Genomic DNA, 15734 nt, shown 5'->3' on the forward strand with positions numbered 1-15734 from the left:
TTATCGCGGTCGGTCTCGCGTTGTGACGAACTGAGGTACGGTAAGTAGATGAAGGAGTGTAGTGGACACCGTGCGAACAGGAGCAAGCTCTGGAGCTAGCGCCAAGCAGAGCCAAGCAGAGCCTCTTGCGTAGCACGTAGCAGCGCTCGGAGTTGAACCGAGGCGGTGTTTGTTTCTTCCGCCCTGCACCCATTACGGAGCACTGTGCAGCACAGTGTTCTAAGAAAGTGGGTTCACTGTACAGTGACGTGCTGCGCATGAGCTAGGAATCCCTCCAACATGCTGCATCGCGATCACCCTCCACTATCAGCGAGTTTGCCGAGGGCAAAACTCACCCAACAGTCGACGAGAGCCCCTGCCGTTAGCACCTGTTCTGGAGGCCTGCGACAAGATGCGCTTCGCTGCCTCCTATTCCATTACTATTTCCAACAGAACACCTCCCCGCTAAACCCCGCCACGAATCCCGAATTTCAATAGACCGACCTTCCCTCCAGGGCCAGCAAGCCTCGCTCGCGCATCTCCTGGCGCCTAGAGCGACGCTTTTCGCAGATAGATCGGGAACCACGAGCAGTAATATACGCTTCTTTCAGCCATGTGCGCCAACCACCCGCCCCCTTCCAGGCCCGAATCCCGCGCCGTGCTGACTCGACCCAGGTTCGAGAAATCGCTGTATGACCTCATCCGAGGTCTACGAAACCACAAGGGAAACGAAAAGGAGTACATCCAGAGTTGTTTGAAAGAATGCCGGACCGAGATACGCAGCCAGGACATGGGTCAGTCAACTGCGGCTCCCTTCAAAGGCCCGCCGAGCTGACTCGAAAGCGACAGACGTCAAGGCGACGGCCTTGCTCAAACTCGTCTACCTCGAGATGATTGGGCACGACATGTCTTGGGCTTCGTTTCACGTCCTTGAGGTTATGTCTTCACAAAAATACCACCAGAAAAGAGTCGGCTATCTTGCTGCGGTGCAGAGCTTTCGCCCTGACACAGACGTGCTGATGATGGCTACGAACCTCTTGAAGAAGGTGAACAGGCTTCCCTCGTTTTTTTGTGAAGCCACCCGCTGACTCCCCGTCAGGACGTGGCTGCATCAACACCGATCATCATCTCCCTCCCGATCGCTGCCCTGCCTCATATCGTTACCCCGTCCCTGGCCATGTCACTGCTCGGTGACCTGCTACCGCGCCTCAACCATTCTCACGCCGCCATCCGGAAGAAGACCGTTGTCACTCTCTACCGATTAGCTTTGGTATATCCCGAAGCGCTCCGCGCATCATGGCCCAAGATCAAGGAACGGTTGATGGACCCGGAGGAGGATCCCAGTGTCACAGCGGCGATTGTGAACGTCGTGTGCGAGCTGGGCTGGCGGAGGCCGCGTGACTTCCTCCCGTTAGCTCCACGGCTCTTCGAGCTACTGGTTGATGGCGGCAACAACTGGATGGCTATTAAGCTGATCAAGCTCGTAAGAAGCCCCCCGCTCTCCTGAACCCCACGTCTCCTGACCATTCCGTGTAGTTCGCTACTTTGACGCCGCTCGAGCCGCGCCTGGTTCGGAAGCTGCTACCGCCATTGACCAACCTTATCCGGACCACTCCAGCAATGTCTCTTCTGTACGAGTGCGTCAATGGCATCATCCAAGGCGGTTTCCTCGGGAGCGGTGAGGACTTCTCGGCAAGGGAGGAGGTAGCATCCCTGTGTGTCTCGAAGTTGCGGGGCATGGTGTCCACCAACAGCGATCCAAATCGTGAGTTTCCGACCGGTCATTCTTAGGATAGGCCCGGCCACTGACCAGCATCTCTAGTGAAATATGTGGCTCTCCTAGCGTTCAACCGGATTGTTGTTACTCACCCCTTCCTGGTTGCGCAGCAGGAGGATGTGATTCTGGAGTGCATCGACAGCGAGGACATCACCATCAGGATCAAGGCTCTCGATCTGGTGCAGGGCATGGTCAGCAGCGACAACCTGGTGTCTATTGTCAGCCGCCTGATGAGACAGCTGAGGGCGTCTTCCGCCGCAGCCAGCCAACAACAGAACGGCCCGGATACCCACGATCCAGAAAGCGATTCGAGTGACGAGAGAGGCGGGAATGCTGGAAGGCGTCGCAAACCGCTGGGACGGGCTCCTCCTCTCCCAGACGACTACACTGTCGACGTCATTGGCAGGATATTGAGGATGTGCTCACAGGACGATTACGCCAACATGGTCGACTTCGACTGGTATCTCGACGTTCTAGCCCAGCTCATCCGAATCGCACCCCCTCCGCGGACGAAGGACTTGGATTCCGATGCATCTGCCCCGAGCCAGGCCGGCGACATTTCAGAGAAGATCGGAAATGAGCTGAGGAACGTGGCCGTGAAGGTCAAGGCTGTCAGGGCCGCTGCTGTGAGGACAGCGGAACTTGCCATATCCCGCATGAGCACAGAAGCGTCGCCGACACGACCAGTTCGCGCGGGAGCGCTCAAGCCCGTTGCTTGGGTAGTTGGCGAATATGCCTCGCAGCTACTATCGCCCGACGACACGCTGCGGCATTTACTGGATCTTCTTCCGCGAATTGAGCACCCGGAGTGCCTCGCAACAATCTTACAGGCCGTGATGAAGCTGTTTGCCTGCGTTACGGGAGACGATAGCGCTCCTTGGACACCAGAAAGGAAGTCGAGCGTTACGCTACTAATGGCGCGCGTCATTCACGTCTTGGAACCGTTCGCGTCGCATCCCTACCTGGAAGTCCAGGAGCGCGCTGTCGAGTTCGTTGAACTGCTAAAGCTCACCGCCGAAGCAGCCGCCGGGCAGCCCCCCTCGACAGACGAGGTTCAGCAGGACCCGCCATTGCTGCTCACGCAAGCGATCCCGTCGCTCTTTGCTGGATGGGAGCTCAATTCCGTCGCTGTCGGGACGCAGCAAAACGTTCCAGTCCCCGATGACCTCGACCTCGACGAGCCCATCCATCCGGATCTCAACAGGTTGCTGTCACAGGCCGACTCGTTGATGCTGCCGGCGCAAGGCGAGGACGAATTCGAAGCATACTACAACCAGAAACCCGCCGCCACGAGCATTGCCAGCGAACCGGCAATCAACCGGCTCATGGACGCGCCGGATGAAGTGCCAACCGGCTCATACCAACAGTCCGAAGAGAGCTACCTCGATCCAGACATCATCGCCAGGAGGAAAGCAGAGCGCATGGAGCGGTATCGGGACGACCCCTTCTACATTCCCGACTCCACTGCATCCGGCGGCAGATCGACCCCGATCCACAACATCCTCCAGAAGGAGAACGGCCCCGATCTCGACATAGATTCCATTCCCATCATGAAACTGGAGCTGAATCCCTCGGACAGCGCCAGCCCGGCCGAAAGACAGTCACCTCAACAACAGCAACAACTCAAACCCAAGCCCCGTCAACGGGTCGTCGTAGCACCGGACGAGACCCTCGGTTTCGGCTCCGGCGGAAGCGGTCTGTCGACGCCGCGAGCCTACGACTCAGACAACAACAACAACAACAGCAACAATGCTAAGGCCAGGAAAGTCAAACAACAGTCCCTCTTGCAGATCACTTCCAGCCAACTCGACGATCTCAGTCTCGAGGAGGGCGGGCCCGCAGGTGGCGACGCCGGGCTAGCGCACGAGCGGCAGCAGCGCGAGGAGGCGGAGATGGCACAGGCGCTGAGGGAGGTGCAGCGGTTGAGGCTGGAGATGCAGCGGGCGAACGAGAGGATACAGGTGGCGCAAGGAGTCCCGGCGGAGGGGGTCGTCGTGAAGAAGAAGACGAAGAAGAAGGGGACGGGGACGGGGACGGGAACGGGAACGGGGAAGGGGGCGAAAGTCGACGAAAAGGGGGATGGCGGGGAGGAGGCGGTGGTGAACGCAAAGAAGAAGAAGAAGAAGAAGAAGAAGGCGAAGTCTGGGGTGGCTGGGGTGGAAGGAGAAGCTGGAGAGGCGCCAGCCTCGGTGGGGGAGGGGGAGCCGGTTGTCAAGGCCAAGAAGAAAAAGAAGGCTACGAGGGTAGTAAGATTGGACGAAGGGGAGGGAGCTGCTGCCGGTGGTGGTGGTGGCGGCGGCGGCGGCGGCGGTGGAGAAGGATAGAAGGGGGGGAAGGGGTTGATGAGACGGTACGGGGCTCGAATCACAACAATGTGTAGAATCAAACGAGCAACATGCACCCAAGTCAAGGTCGACACAGTCGTCGTTCTGGTTTCTGCGGCTGCTCGGGATCTACCTCCCGCGGTTATTTCCATTTCTCCCTCCCTCCCTCTCTCTCTCTCTCGGTATCGTCTAAAGACCGATCCATGATTCAGTTCCCTCCAGTCCCGGCCCTCAGGCGGCGACGCCGGCTGTCGTATCCGCTCCCTGCCCGCTCCCGCTCCCGCTCCCGCTCTCCGCCTCCGCCGCCGGCTCCAGCTTGCCCCACGCGGGCTTGTTCCTCTTGGCCTCGCCGCCGCCGACGCTCTTGTACTGGTACCCCCTCGCGCGGGGCCGCTCGGCGGCGCCGGCGGGGAAGTCGGGCTCGTACGCGCGCGCGAACCGGCGGACGGCGTCGTCGAACGCCTCCGGGCTCCCCTCGCCCCCGCCCCCGGCGAGGGCGGCGCGCACGCCGGCGAAGAAGGCCGCGACGACGGCGTGGTTGTGGACCTGCAGCAGCGTCCACCCCAGCATCTCGCGCGCCGACAGCAGGTGGTGCACGTACGCGCGGTGGTGCGCCGCGCAGGCGTAGCACGCGCACCCGGGCGCCAGCGGCTCCAGGGAGGTCGCGTGGGACGGGTGGGAGAGGTCGATGGCGAGCGGGAGCAGGCCGGTCCCCGTCTCTGTTTCTGTCCCTGTCCCTGTCCCTGTCCCTGTCCCTGTCCCGGCGGAGGCTGGGGATGATTGGGATGGTGGTGATGAAGGTGTTGATGATGATGATGATGATGATGATGATGATGGTGGTGGTGGTGGTGGTGGAGGGGGGAATGTGAAGGAGAGGGCGAGGCCGGCGTCGGAGAGGGCGTTGATGAAGGGGAGGGCGAAGACGTCGACGCCGAGGGCGATCTGGCGCAGGATGTGGTGGGGCGTGGGCGGGTTGGAGAGGGAGAGGCGCGGGAGGGGCAGCAGTGCCGGGCAGTGCTCGGCCAGGTCCGGGAGGACGTCCGGGTCGTGGATGGCGAGGCCGGCGAGCTGGCCCGTGGGCAGGTAGTCCTCGGCCAGGCGGGAGACGTACTCCCACTGGATGGAGTAGGATATGGGTAGGATTGGGGCGAAGGTGGAGGTCCTCGGAGGAGGAGTAGTGCCGGACTCGGAAAGGGAGGAGAACCATTCGACCACCCACTCGTCGGTGCGCTCGGCCATGCGCAGGGCGCGCTTCGAGCTCGGAGTGATGGTGCTGTGGGTGAGGTCGGCCAGGGGGATGGCGATGTCCGGGCCGAGAGCCTCGACGGCGGAGAGGTACTCCTTGGTGGTGAGGACCTGGAAGCCGGTCGAGGTGAAGACGGAGATGGAGGCGTTGGTGTTGCCCATGGGCGAGGGCACGGCGGGGATGCGGCGGGCTCCCAAGACGGTGGTGACGGTCTGCGGCATGGCGGTAAACCTGTGCAGCCGGGTGTTATGTTTTGCCGTCGTGGGAGTCCCGTAGATGGGCGGCGTCCTCTGGGAATACTGCTGAGGGCGCTCGATGACTGAACTAGTTAGTCGATGAGAACGAAGGAGGAAGAGTTCCATGACAGGGAGTGAAATTAAAAAAATAACAACATAAAATAACATAAAAATAAAGGCCCAAAACAGCGATTCAGATACTCACAGTCCTCCAGTGCCATGTAGGCACCCGCGATCTGCAGATGCTTGCTCACATTGTCGGGAGTGAGATGAGGCAGGGCGCCGCGTGAGGTGGTGCCGATGAAGTTGGGCGTGTCCATGGGCAGTCGCCCCGCAAAGGCTAGACGACCGACCCGTGCCGCGACGCCATCTTTTAGAGCGCCCTTGAGAATGTCAAATCTCATGGCCGCCGAGTCTGGACTTTGAGCATCAGCCGTCATGGTGTCATGTGCTGATGTGCCGATCACTCAAGCCCTGGGTCGCTCATCAGGGGCTCGCTGATTCATCAATCCCGCTCGGTGGGTGCAGCGCAGATTTCAGACGGCTCGGGGCACTTGGTCTTTCACTTGGTTAGTGTGTTAGTTAAAAGCCCTGCGCCGATAGGCGGCCAGGACCCACCAAGCCCGATTTTCAGGTTGAAGGTCAATTATGTGGCAAAAAAAAAAACGAGAGAGAGTAAAAAAAAAAGCAGAGAACACAGAAAGTCAGAATTCTACTTTGAATTTTTTTCTTCGACGACTGCAATGTCTAACCGTCCTACTGTTAGAAATGCCATAACGTACTTCTGATGTATGTAATAGTACATACCGAGTACCAAATAGATGCCCTGTATCAACCCGGTTTCTTGGTTCGGCTTCTGCTCTGGGCAAGCGGTCGCTCAGGTTGGGCAATGCCAAGTGGTCTGGGCCAGACCCCACCCTTCCCGTCTGTAACTAGTTGTGCCCCGCCCTGAGCCGCTCTCCATTGGCAGGGCTGGGTTTCAGCGGCCTCAGGTACCGAGAACAGGGAAGGGATGCCCGTGCTGCGCCCTCGCGCCTTGGCCGCCGGCTTATGCACCGAGCTCCATCCTGCGACCAAGGCAGGCAGGCACCTTTCGCATCTCGCAAATATCTTTCTATCCGCCTGCCCCGCTCTTCCCAGAGGCTTGCAGCTCGTTTGCCTCTGCTTCCAAGATACGGAATGGTTAGGCGTCCTCTGGGCCGATAATTTCTTCCTTCCCCGCCGGGTCGCCCGCCCTACCAATTCTTTGTCACACCCTTAGCTCGATCGAGATCGACCCCGACCCTTCCAGGATCCGAATTGAGTTTCCACCACCGACCACCGATCATGGGCGAAACCACGGCCCAAGTCCAAGTTCAATCCAGTGACCACGAGAGCCACGATGCGGCCATCTCGGACGTCACCGTGACCGTCGTCGGCGCCGACCATCCCGATGCGCCTATTCGTGATGCCCCGCGGGTCGAAGGCCTCGAGCAGGACAGCAGGCCCCCGACCCCACGCTTCATCCAGGATGCGGGCTCGTGGAAGCGCTTCAAGTGGGTGCCGTATCCCGTCCGCCGCATCATCAAGGCCACCGCGAAGTGGGCGCGCGGTCCTTCACATCCAGGACGCTACCGGATCGACCCTCTCCTGCCCCAGGTCCAGCACGCCCCGATCGTGCTGCTCGACAAGTACCTGCCGCGTAAGCGCCACAAGGTTCTCGCCGTCTTCGGCTTCTGGGGCGTATGGCTTCTCACCTTCGCCTTGGTCATGCGCCAGGGTCTCATAGCGGCCGAGATCCCCGACTGGGGTACGCCCACCCAGATAGGCTGCGGGTCTACCTACTGGGTCTCGGGCAATGGCTGCGGGGTCGACGGCGTGGACTGCCGGCCTTTTACCGACGGCGGGTTCCCGTTCCGGTGCCCGGCAAACTGCGCCAGCTACCACGTGCTGAACCCGCGCGCCGTCGGGGACCAGGAGATCATCTACCGGCCGCTCGTCATCGGCGGTCCCCCCGAGGCAGGCAACGGGACCGCGGTGTACCGGGGCGACTCGTACATCTGCGGCTCCGCCATCCATGCGGGCGCCATCTCCAACGCCAATGGCGGGTGCGGGGTGGTCCGGTTGATCGGACGCGGGGCCCGGTACAACAGCACGACGAGGAACGGCATCACAAGCATCGCCTTCGACTCGTACTTCCCGCTCTCCTTCGCCTTCGAGCCGGGCATCCAGTGCGACGCCCGCGACGTGATCTGGTCTTTGCTCTCCATATCCGTCGTGTTCACCGCCGTCTTCTCTGTCTTGGTCACTTCGCCGGCCCTCTTCTTCTTCCCCGTTTTTACCGTCCTCTTCTGGACCGTCGGCATGGCCACCGATACCCCCAACCATTCGAACATAGCTAGCCTCTTCTCGATCGAGATCGGGAGGTTTCTCCCCGCCATGTTCGTCGCATGGGTCATGTACGACAAGATGGGCGTCAGGCGGACGCTCAAGGGCCTCACGGCCCAGATCGAGAAGACGATCCTCTGGCTCGGCGCCGCCTGGGTCGGCGCCCTGACCAACTACACGCTCGACTTCATCCCCATCCAGCGCCTCACGCCCCACGACCTCAACCAACAGCCCGGCGCGCGCGCCGCCTTGGCCATCATCATCATCCTCCTCGTCGTCATCGCGTCGGCCCAAGTCTGGTTCTTCCGCCAAGAAGGCCGCCTGGTGCGCAACCTCGAGCTCTACGGCCTCCTCGCCCTCGGCATCGTCATCTGCGTCGCCCTGCCGGACCTCAACCTGCGCGTCCACCACTACGTCCTTGCCCTCCTCCTCCTGCCCGGCACCGCCATCCAGATCCGCCCGTCTCTCCTTTACCAGGGCCTGCTCGTCGGCCTCTTCGTCAACGGCATCGCCCGCTGGGGGTTCGATCCGATCCTGCAGACCGACTACGCCCTCCGCGGCGACGCGCCCTTGGACTCGCCCCTCCCGTCCATTCGCCCGCCCGTCATTGTGGGCAACAGCAGCATCACCTTCTCGTGGGACCCGCCGCCGGCCGCGTACGATGGCATCAGCGTGCTCGTGAACGACGTGGAAAGGTTCAGAAAGTACTTTGATGACGGCGACGGGACCGAAGTCTCCAACGTCACGTGGGTAAGGGATGCGGAGGATTCGAGCATGAATGAGTACTTCCGGTTTGCGTGGATGCAAGGCAGCCAGAGGGGGGACTACACCCGGGCGGGAACGTGGGATGCGAATGGAAGGTGGTCACAGATGGCACCGGGGCCATCGAAGCTGAGGACGAGAGACGAGGGCGGGGATATGAGGAGGGCATAAAGCATTATCTGGGAGTAGGGCGTTTGCGTTTGATCGAGTCACGGGGCCGGGTATCTTGTTTTGTTGTTTCTTGGGGTTCCTTTTCTTGGTGTTTTCATGTCACATTGTGTGGGGGGTGTTTTGAGAGTCATCTGTATATATAGATAGGAAAGTATCAACCAGCGCCTACTTGGCTCTTCCGCAGACGCCCGTACACGCCAAAGTCCCGCAGCGAGTCCACCGGAGCATCTGTGATACGGTAATTTAGCAAGCCAAGCGTGCGTGCAATCTTGCGTGAATAATTCTTCTGTCCAAAAGGACAAGGCCATTTCGGTATCGCGATGCTCGAATGTGATCCTCAATCCGGCCCTCTCTTGTCTTTGGATTTCCGGAGCCGCCCACCCGAGCAGCCATCCGAAGCTCCCCACTTTTTGGAGCGGGCCAGAGCGGGCCCATCCGGCAGCGGGACCGGTTGCCAAGCCGGCACACCCCACTTCAAGTCAACTTTCCTTCTTCTACCAAGATCCATTCCTCGTAATGACGGATCATGATGTAGTTACTTACTGTGCATTCGATAAAACACAGCAGCATTCCCATCTGAAACATACCTGCAAAAACAGGAATGAAAAATAGAAATTAAAATAAAATAAAAAATAAAGAAAAGAAAAAAACAAAGACATAACATATAAAACCATGCCGCCAACACGCATCCCCACCAAGGAGGACTTTGCCTCCATCCTCCCGTCGCACCCCACCTACCAAGGTCGACGACGACAACAACAGCAACAGCAGCAACAGCAGGAACAACAGCAACGACAGGGAAAAGGAGGAGGCCAACCAGACGACGACCCCATCTCGCTGGTCTACCCCAACCCGCCCGAGTCCACCACCTCGATCCTGCTCCTCTTCCACGGCCTGGGCGACACCGAGGCCGCCTTCGCCGCCTTCGCCCGCAACCTGGCCCTCCCGGGCGTGCTGGCCATCGCCGTCCGCGGCACCGCCCCGCTCCCGCCCGCCCTCCTCCCCCCTCCTCCTCCCTCCCCCGCGGACGACGGCGGCGGCGGCGCGCGCGCGGGGTACCACTGGGGCGACGACCTCGTCTTCTCCCGGGACGGCGACGCCATCGACCCGGACCCGGGCTTCGACCGCGCGCGCGCCTGGGTGGTCGACCGCCTGATCGGGGAGGTGCTGGTGCGCCGGTGCGGGTGGGCGGCCGGGGACCTGATGCTGTTCGGGTTCGGCCAGGGCGCCTCGTTCGCCCTGGGGCTGGCCAGCGCCCTCCGCGGGGGGGACCGCGTCGTGGAGGTCGTCGCCACGAAGGGTGCCGCGGCCGCTGGGCAGGGCAAGGGAGACGGGAATGGGAATGGGAATTGGAATGGGAATGGAATGGCGTTCAAGGGGGTCGTCGCCATCGGCGGGGCGCTGCCCGTGTCCATGGTGCCCACCGTCGGCGGGCTGGGCAAGTCCAAGACTCCCGTGCTGGTCTGCTGCGGCCGCGAGAGCGAGGCGGTCGACGAGGACGCCGTGGAGCTGCTCGAGAGGGAGTTTAAGGACGTCAAGGTCGTCCGGTGGAAGAGGAACGACGACGGGATGCCGCGCAACCGCGAGGAGGCCCTGCCCATGATGCGCTTCTTTGCCGAGCGGTTGAGGAACCTGTGGCTCTGAGCCCCGAGGCCATTTGCGCCGCCGTCAGCTCTCGGGTCGGAGACCTTGTTGGGTTCTTTCTTGATGGGGAGGGGGAGGACACACTACGCTTATTAACGAGGAGCTACGTCACGGCAGTGCACCTGAATCCCGCTATTTCTAAAGCGTGAGCTCTTAAGAGGGCAAGATAGGACGGTGTGCAGTAGTTCTTCCTGACGTCGGTTGACCGAGTCCTTGGTGCCGGGGGAACAGATCGCGTCGTATATTAAATCTACGCAATGCAGAGTGAGTAACTCATCGAGTGCTTGGAGGTGCAGAGAGTGAGCAAAAAAAAAAAAAAAAGGGGGGGGATAAATGGCAGATTGGCCGTGTTCTCAGCCCTCATCCAGCGTTTCTAGTCCCCGTCTTCGTGCCAAAGGCACCGCTGTGTCCCGCATCTCCCACCGTAGAAGAATAATAGATCTGTGTCTCTGCCCACTCGAGAGCCAAACGCCAGCCTTCTCTCACCCAGTTTACCCTTCGGTAGTTGCAAAGCCTCGGCCGCCCCGGGTCCGTCAACACCTGGCACCGCTACCCTCTGGCTCCTCAATTACGAGGCTGCATGCCCAGCCAGCCTCGCAACTCCATTTGGCTAGGCCTATCGGGAACTTCTTGTCAGTCCCACATGGAAGCCTCATGAATTTCTAGTTTCAAGTTCCTCATCAGCTCCTGTGCGTGTCCAAGGGGTCCATAATAACACAGGCTGATTCGGGTCAATGCTTGGCGCAGACTGTCCACGTCTTCCTGCGTCTTCACGTCCAACAGGTGAGAGTGGCATAGCGCGAGCCATTTGTTCTCCCGCAGCCGGTTCAACCTCTTCAGACTCGTCGACCCGGTCTCAAGCAGGTCCTGCTTCACGGCGACGAACAGGGACAACGCCTCGTCCAGGCTCGCCACCACTCTCGCGCAGTCGGCCACAACCCTCTCGAGGATCGGAACGCTGATGTCCTTATTCTGCAACACGTCACTGACGAGACACCTCAGGTTGCCGGTCAGGTGATCTGTGCCGTATTCGTTCTCCCCGCAGGCGTCCATGGCGCTAAGGTACGCCTTCATCTGATCTTCAATCTCGCCATGTCTCACGCGTTTTTCAAGGTCTGCAACCATGTCGCAAAAATCGGCGCGATAGTTTTTGCTCTCGTGATAGGAAGTCGAGACCTTGAAGAGCCGGCCTGCCGAGTCCACCCCAATGGCATCGGGATTGACCGGGGACTGGCCGACGTCGTTGAGGAACCGGACCGAGGCCAACGCGTTGACGATGACGTCTCTCGCTGTCGGATCGGGGAGCAGGCCTCGGTTCGTTTTGTTGTCAAGGCCGGTGCACTGTGCGAGCTGAAGGATCGTTGTTCTGGACGGCCAGTTGGGCCATGGAGAACCGGCTCCCAACGGCCCTCCAGCGCGCTCTTCTCTCGACGATTGCACAGCGCCCAGAGAGTTGTCGGTGGTTGACTGTCCCGCTGCGAAGCCGACGTCCTCTGCATCCTCGGTCCATGTATCCTTGGTCCATGTATCCTTGGTCCATGTATCCTCGGCCCATGTATCCTCGTCCTCTGCATCCTCGTCCTCTGCATCTTCGTCCTCTGCATCCTCGTCCTCTGCATCCTCGTCCTCTGCATCTTCGTCCTCTGCATCCTCGTCCTCTGAATTCTCGTCCTCCATTTCTTCGTCCTGTGTCTCACTGTTCTCTGGGTCTTCTTCCTCTGCCAAATCCTCATCCTTCATTATCATTTCTCGCCGCTGGTTGCTTGCCCGGAAGCTCCGCATCACTTCTGCTCTGCGAGAAGGCGGGGGAACGAACTTCTGAATCTTCAACAAACGAGGTTTGTTTAGGTTTGACAGTGGGCCAGAGACTTTTGAACCAGCGCCAGCAGGGGCCATTGTCGTAGTGTCCTCCTTTTTGGTTGGCGAAGCTCGAACTCTTGGGAATGTTTTCGTGTTACTTTTCTGTCGACTTGCCTGATTCTTAAGAGCTGGCATGTCTGACTCTGAGGTTTTATTTCTTGGTTCTCCAGGTTAGAATCCGAATGCAAATTTGAGCCTTTCGAGGGATGAATGCTAACCTGGGTTTTCGGGTAGACCCGATGGGAGATGCAAGATTTTGAGGATTAGAACTGCTTGGTCTTCGGTCGCTTCGTGGCTCGCGGGAACCGCGATTTCACTTCAGATGAGGTAGACAATCGCGCGGCGAGCAGGGAAGTAGGGCGACCCGAGATGAAGGATAACTGACTGAAGAGGGTCACACTCTCTTGTGCGGTGGGAGTAAGAGTTCCGCAGAAATGAAGAGGGAGATGTGGGAAGAGGAGGGAGCAAGAGTGCAACGGAAAATAAGCCGTAGAGAACGGGACTTGCGTTTCAATGATATTTCCAATAGCTGGTCGCCATCGGTTGGGCAAACGGGTGCTTTCCTCGCCAGAGAGATATGAAAGATAGAGGGAGGATTGCTTCGGATCAAGCAACTTTGCCTTGAAGAGACTGATAGAGTTCGTGACGAACTTCACTCGCCTGAGCGAAGACAGCGGGAGTAGATGCTTTCTGATCGGGCGGAGATGGTTGAAGGAAGTCTGGAGGAAGAAGTCGGCTGTTGATGCTAAGGAATTATGAGCTTAAGAAGGAATGGGATGGTGGAACAAAAGCATTTGGTAAGAGAAGTGGGAATTGGAGACTGGAAACCGCAAGAGACAAAACGAAGAACCGTGAAATTCGAAATGGGCTTATTTCACATGAAATGATGGGTGATAGTGCTTGCTACGTCGATATGATTCCTTAGGCACACTTCATGGAATGGAAGTGCCCGGGAGAAGGCACGTTATTACTCTCATGTTCCAGGCTGCCATCGGGCTACCTTAGCCGTTGCCATCGTACCATGAAAAATCATCCATCAAAGAGGTTTGGTGTAGGAACGTTGATATCAGCCTTTCAGTGGAAACCTTCTCGATCGATGCGGCTCGAGTTTTAGCCACGATTGCTCCATCTTGTGCCTTTGCCTGCCATTGTCAACCGAGTTTAGTATTTCAATTCATCATGACAACCACAATGAGCCAAATCAAAGTATACGGGCCAACGGAAGCATCCAAACCATCTTTCAGTCAAATGGTGCCCTTGAGCGGCGACTTATAGGACACCAGTCCGCTCGAAATTTGGCGACGACCCTGTCCTCGGCATGGGAGAGATTGATATACTGGGTGTGTTGTATGGATCCAGCGCGCAGAGGCGGGAATGATCATGGGGAGTGCGCAAAAAAAAGATGATCCTGATTCCTTTGACACGGGCCTCCCTTCGTATGAACCTTCACCCTTATCAATCATATATATCGATGGCTGCTCACACACCCTCTCACACCTCAAAGATCTCCCCGATCCCTTCACCACCGCCCCTCCGGTTCTCCACCAGGTCGAGCCTCCAGCCCTCCCAGTTCTTCAACGACCTCTTGATCTCCTTGATCCTCTCGATCCTCTGCTTCTGCTCCTCTTCCTGCGCCCGCCTGAACGCCTCCTCGTCGAACTCCATGTCGTCATCCTCCAGCAGCCCGTCGTCGTGACCGTGTCCGTACCCGTGGCCGCCGCCAGCGGCGCCAGTCAACGCGTTCAAACCGCTGGCAAGGAACTCGCCCAACCCCGCTGCGCTCTTCCTGGCCGGCGGCGCCGATGCCCCGCCGAGATCGACCGTCTCGAACACGCCCCCCGCAGCACCGCCGGCAGCGGCGGCGGCGGCGGCGGCGACGTCCTCGTCCGGCCCGACCTGCATCTCTCGTCGCTTCTCCCTCCAGATGCCCCTCCTCAGGTCCGTGTTCTCGGCCTCGAGCTCCCGGATCCTCTTCTCCAGCCTCTGCCGCTCCTCGTCCTCCAGTTCGTCCACGCCGTCGTCGTCGCCGCCGCCTTCGGCCGCGTCCTTCTTGCGCAGCCGCAGGATCTCGGCCTCGGCCTCGTCCAGCTTGGCCCTCAGCTCGGCCGCCTCCTTCTCGGCCCGCTCCTTGTCGCGGCGGAGGGCCTGGGTGCGGCCGTCCTGCTCCTTGTGCAGCGTCGTGAGCGTGGCCACCTTCTTCTTGAGCGCCTCCGCCTTGCGGGCGAGCTCGTCCCGCGCCGCGGCCGCCTCGGCGGCCTGCTGCTCGAGCGCGCGCGCCTTGGTCTCGGCCGACGCGCGCTCCGACCCTTCCTTGACCGCCTTCTTGGACGCCTGCTCCAGCTCAATCTTGAGGTCGTGCAGCTCGCGCTGCGCAAGGCCCGCCGCCTTGTCCGCCCGCGCGAGCTTCTCCTCGAGCGCCGTGATCTGCTCCGACGGCGTGGAGGCCGAGACCGAGAGCCGCTCCACCTGCGCCCGCAGCCGCGACATCTCGAGTTCCATGGTCTCGATCGTCACGGACTTGCTCTGGAGCTGCGCTTCCAGCTCGCTGGTGGCCGGCGGGGAGGACATGGAGAGAGACGGGGAGGAGCCGTGGCGGCGGCTGAGCTGGGCTTGTAGCTGGGAGTTTTGGCGCTGGAGAGCGGCGATCTCGTGTTTCTAAAATAAAACGAGAAGAGCAAATATCGTCAGTATGCATGTAAGAAAACGCAAGGGGGGGGGGGGGGGGGTTGGCGAGCAGGCTTGCGTCGAGACTAGACGTACCAGCTTCTCTACTTCCCCTCCCCCGTCGCCTCCGGCAGCAGTGCCCTCGCCTTCTCTGAGATCTGCCAGTTCCCCCTCGGCCTTCTGCCAGCGCTTCTCTGCGTCCTTCAGTTCCTTCGCCAACGCCTTGTTCTCCTTCTCGAGCTCTTCGATTCTCAGGACATGCTTCCGGTAGATATCCGGCGCCGTCTCGCCCTCGGGGCTGAGCAGCCCCAGACCTACTGCACCAGCACCCGGCGACAACGGTGCACCGCTGGAGACGGAGCTCGACCCCTGCCTGAACGAGGTCGACCGAGCCTTGGACTGCTGCGCCAGGGAGGGCGTCGTAGCGGGAGCCAACTCGGCAGCCGCGTCTTCTGAGACGGACGGGAACTCCTCGGTTGTCTTCTCTTGTTCTTGAGGCTCTTCTTCCTTTACTTCTTTTCCCCTTTCTTCGTCATCTTCTTCTTTCTTCTCGAGTGCTTCGGCCACAGTCGGCTCCGCGGCTGCTGGCGACGGGGGGGCATCTTCGGTGGCGGGGGCCGGGGCTTTGGCGTCACCTCCCTTCTTGCTGCTGGCTCCGGCCTTTTTGGCCTTTGCTTTCCTCATTTGCTCAAACTGGTCATTTC

At 59.9% G+C, this 15734-nt stretch overlaps 6 protein-coding genes across 6 annotated transcripts; 3 read left to right on the plus strand and 3 right to left on the minus strand.

Annotated features, from left to right (window-relative positions):
* Nucleotides 1-296: 296 nt before the first annotated feature.
* P884DRAFT_239991 (adaptin N terminal region-domain-containing protein) lies at nucleotides 297-4080 on the plus strand (the record flags this gene model as incomplete). The annotated part of the gene is made up of 6 exons (XM_069440161.1): nucleotides 297-594; nucleotides 655-773; nucleotides 829-1025; nucleotides 1079-1462; nucleotides 1516-1744; nucleotides 1802-4080. Coding segments are annotated over exons 1-6 (3210 nt in total). The 5' UTR covers nucleotides 297-592.
* Nucleotides 4081-4311: 231 nt separating this feature from the next.
* Nucleotides 4312-5966, minus strand: P884DRAFT_196115 (tRNA-guanine(15) transglycosylase-like protein; the record flags this gene model as incomplete). The annotated part of the gene is made up of 2 exons (XM_069437954.1): nucleotides 4312-5645; nucleotides 5768-5966. The coding sequence occupies 2 exons, from the start codon at nucleotides 5964-5966 to the stop codon at nucleotides 4312-4314; spliced, it is 1533 nt and encodes a 510-aa protein (XP_069299420.1).
* Nucleotides 5967-6634: 668 nt separating this feature from the next.
* On the plus strand, nucleotides 6635-9127 carry P884DRAFT_257450 (uncharacterized protein). Its single transcript, XM_069441149.1, has one exon. It carries the CDS (start codon nucleotides 6889-6891, stop codon nucleotides 8860-8862), a length of 1974 nt encoding a protein of 657 aa, XP_069299421.1. The 5' UTR covers nucleotides 6635-6888; the 3' UTR covers nucleotides 8863-9127.
* Nucleotides 9128-9534: 407 nt separating this feature from the next.
* Nucleotides 9535-10506, plus strand: P884DRAFT_276301 (Alpha/Beta hydrolase protein; the record flags this gene model as incomplete). The annotated part of the gene is made up of 1 exon (XM_069442942.1): nucleotides 9535-10506. The coding sequence occupies one exon, from the start codon at nucleotides 9535-9537 to the stop codon at nucleotides 10504-10506; it is 972 nt and encodes a 323-aa protein (XP_069299422.1).
* A 633-nt stretch (nucleotides 10507-11139) lies between these two features.
* On the minus strand, nucleotides 11140-11631 carry P884DRAFT_196403 (uncharacterized protein; the record flags this gene model as incomplete). The annotated part of the gene is made up of 1 exon (XM_069437980.1): nucleotides 11140-11631. One exon carries the CDS (start codon nucleotides 11629-11631, stop codon nucleotides 11140-11142), a length of 492 nt encoding a protein of 163 aa, XP_069299423.1.
* A 2226-nt stretch (nucleotides 11632-13857) lies between these two features.
* P884DRAFT_276303 (uncharacterized protein) lies at nucleotides 13858-15714 on the minus strand (the record flags this gene model as incomplete). The annotated part of the gene is made up of 2 exons (XM_069442943.1): nucleotides 13858-15021; nucleotides 15127-15714. 2 exons carry the CDS (start codon nucleotides 15712-15714, stop codon nucleotides 13858-13860), a joined length of 1752 nt encoding a protein of 583 aa, XP_069299424.1.
* Between the last annotated feature and the right edge of the window lie 20 nt (nucleotides 15715-15734).

This window comes from Thermothelomyces heterothallicus (genome assembly GCF_042370625.1).
Source record: "Thermothelomyces heterothallicus CBS 202.75 unplaced genomic scaffold P884_scaffold_6, whole genome shotgun sequence".
Classification (NCBI taxonomy): domain Eukaryota; kingdom Fungi; phylum Ascomycota; class Sordariomycetes; order Sordariales; family Chaetomiaceae; genus Thermothelomyces; species Thermothelomyces heterothallicus.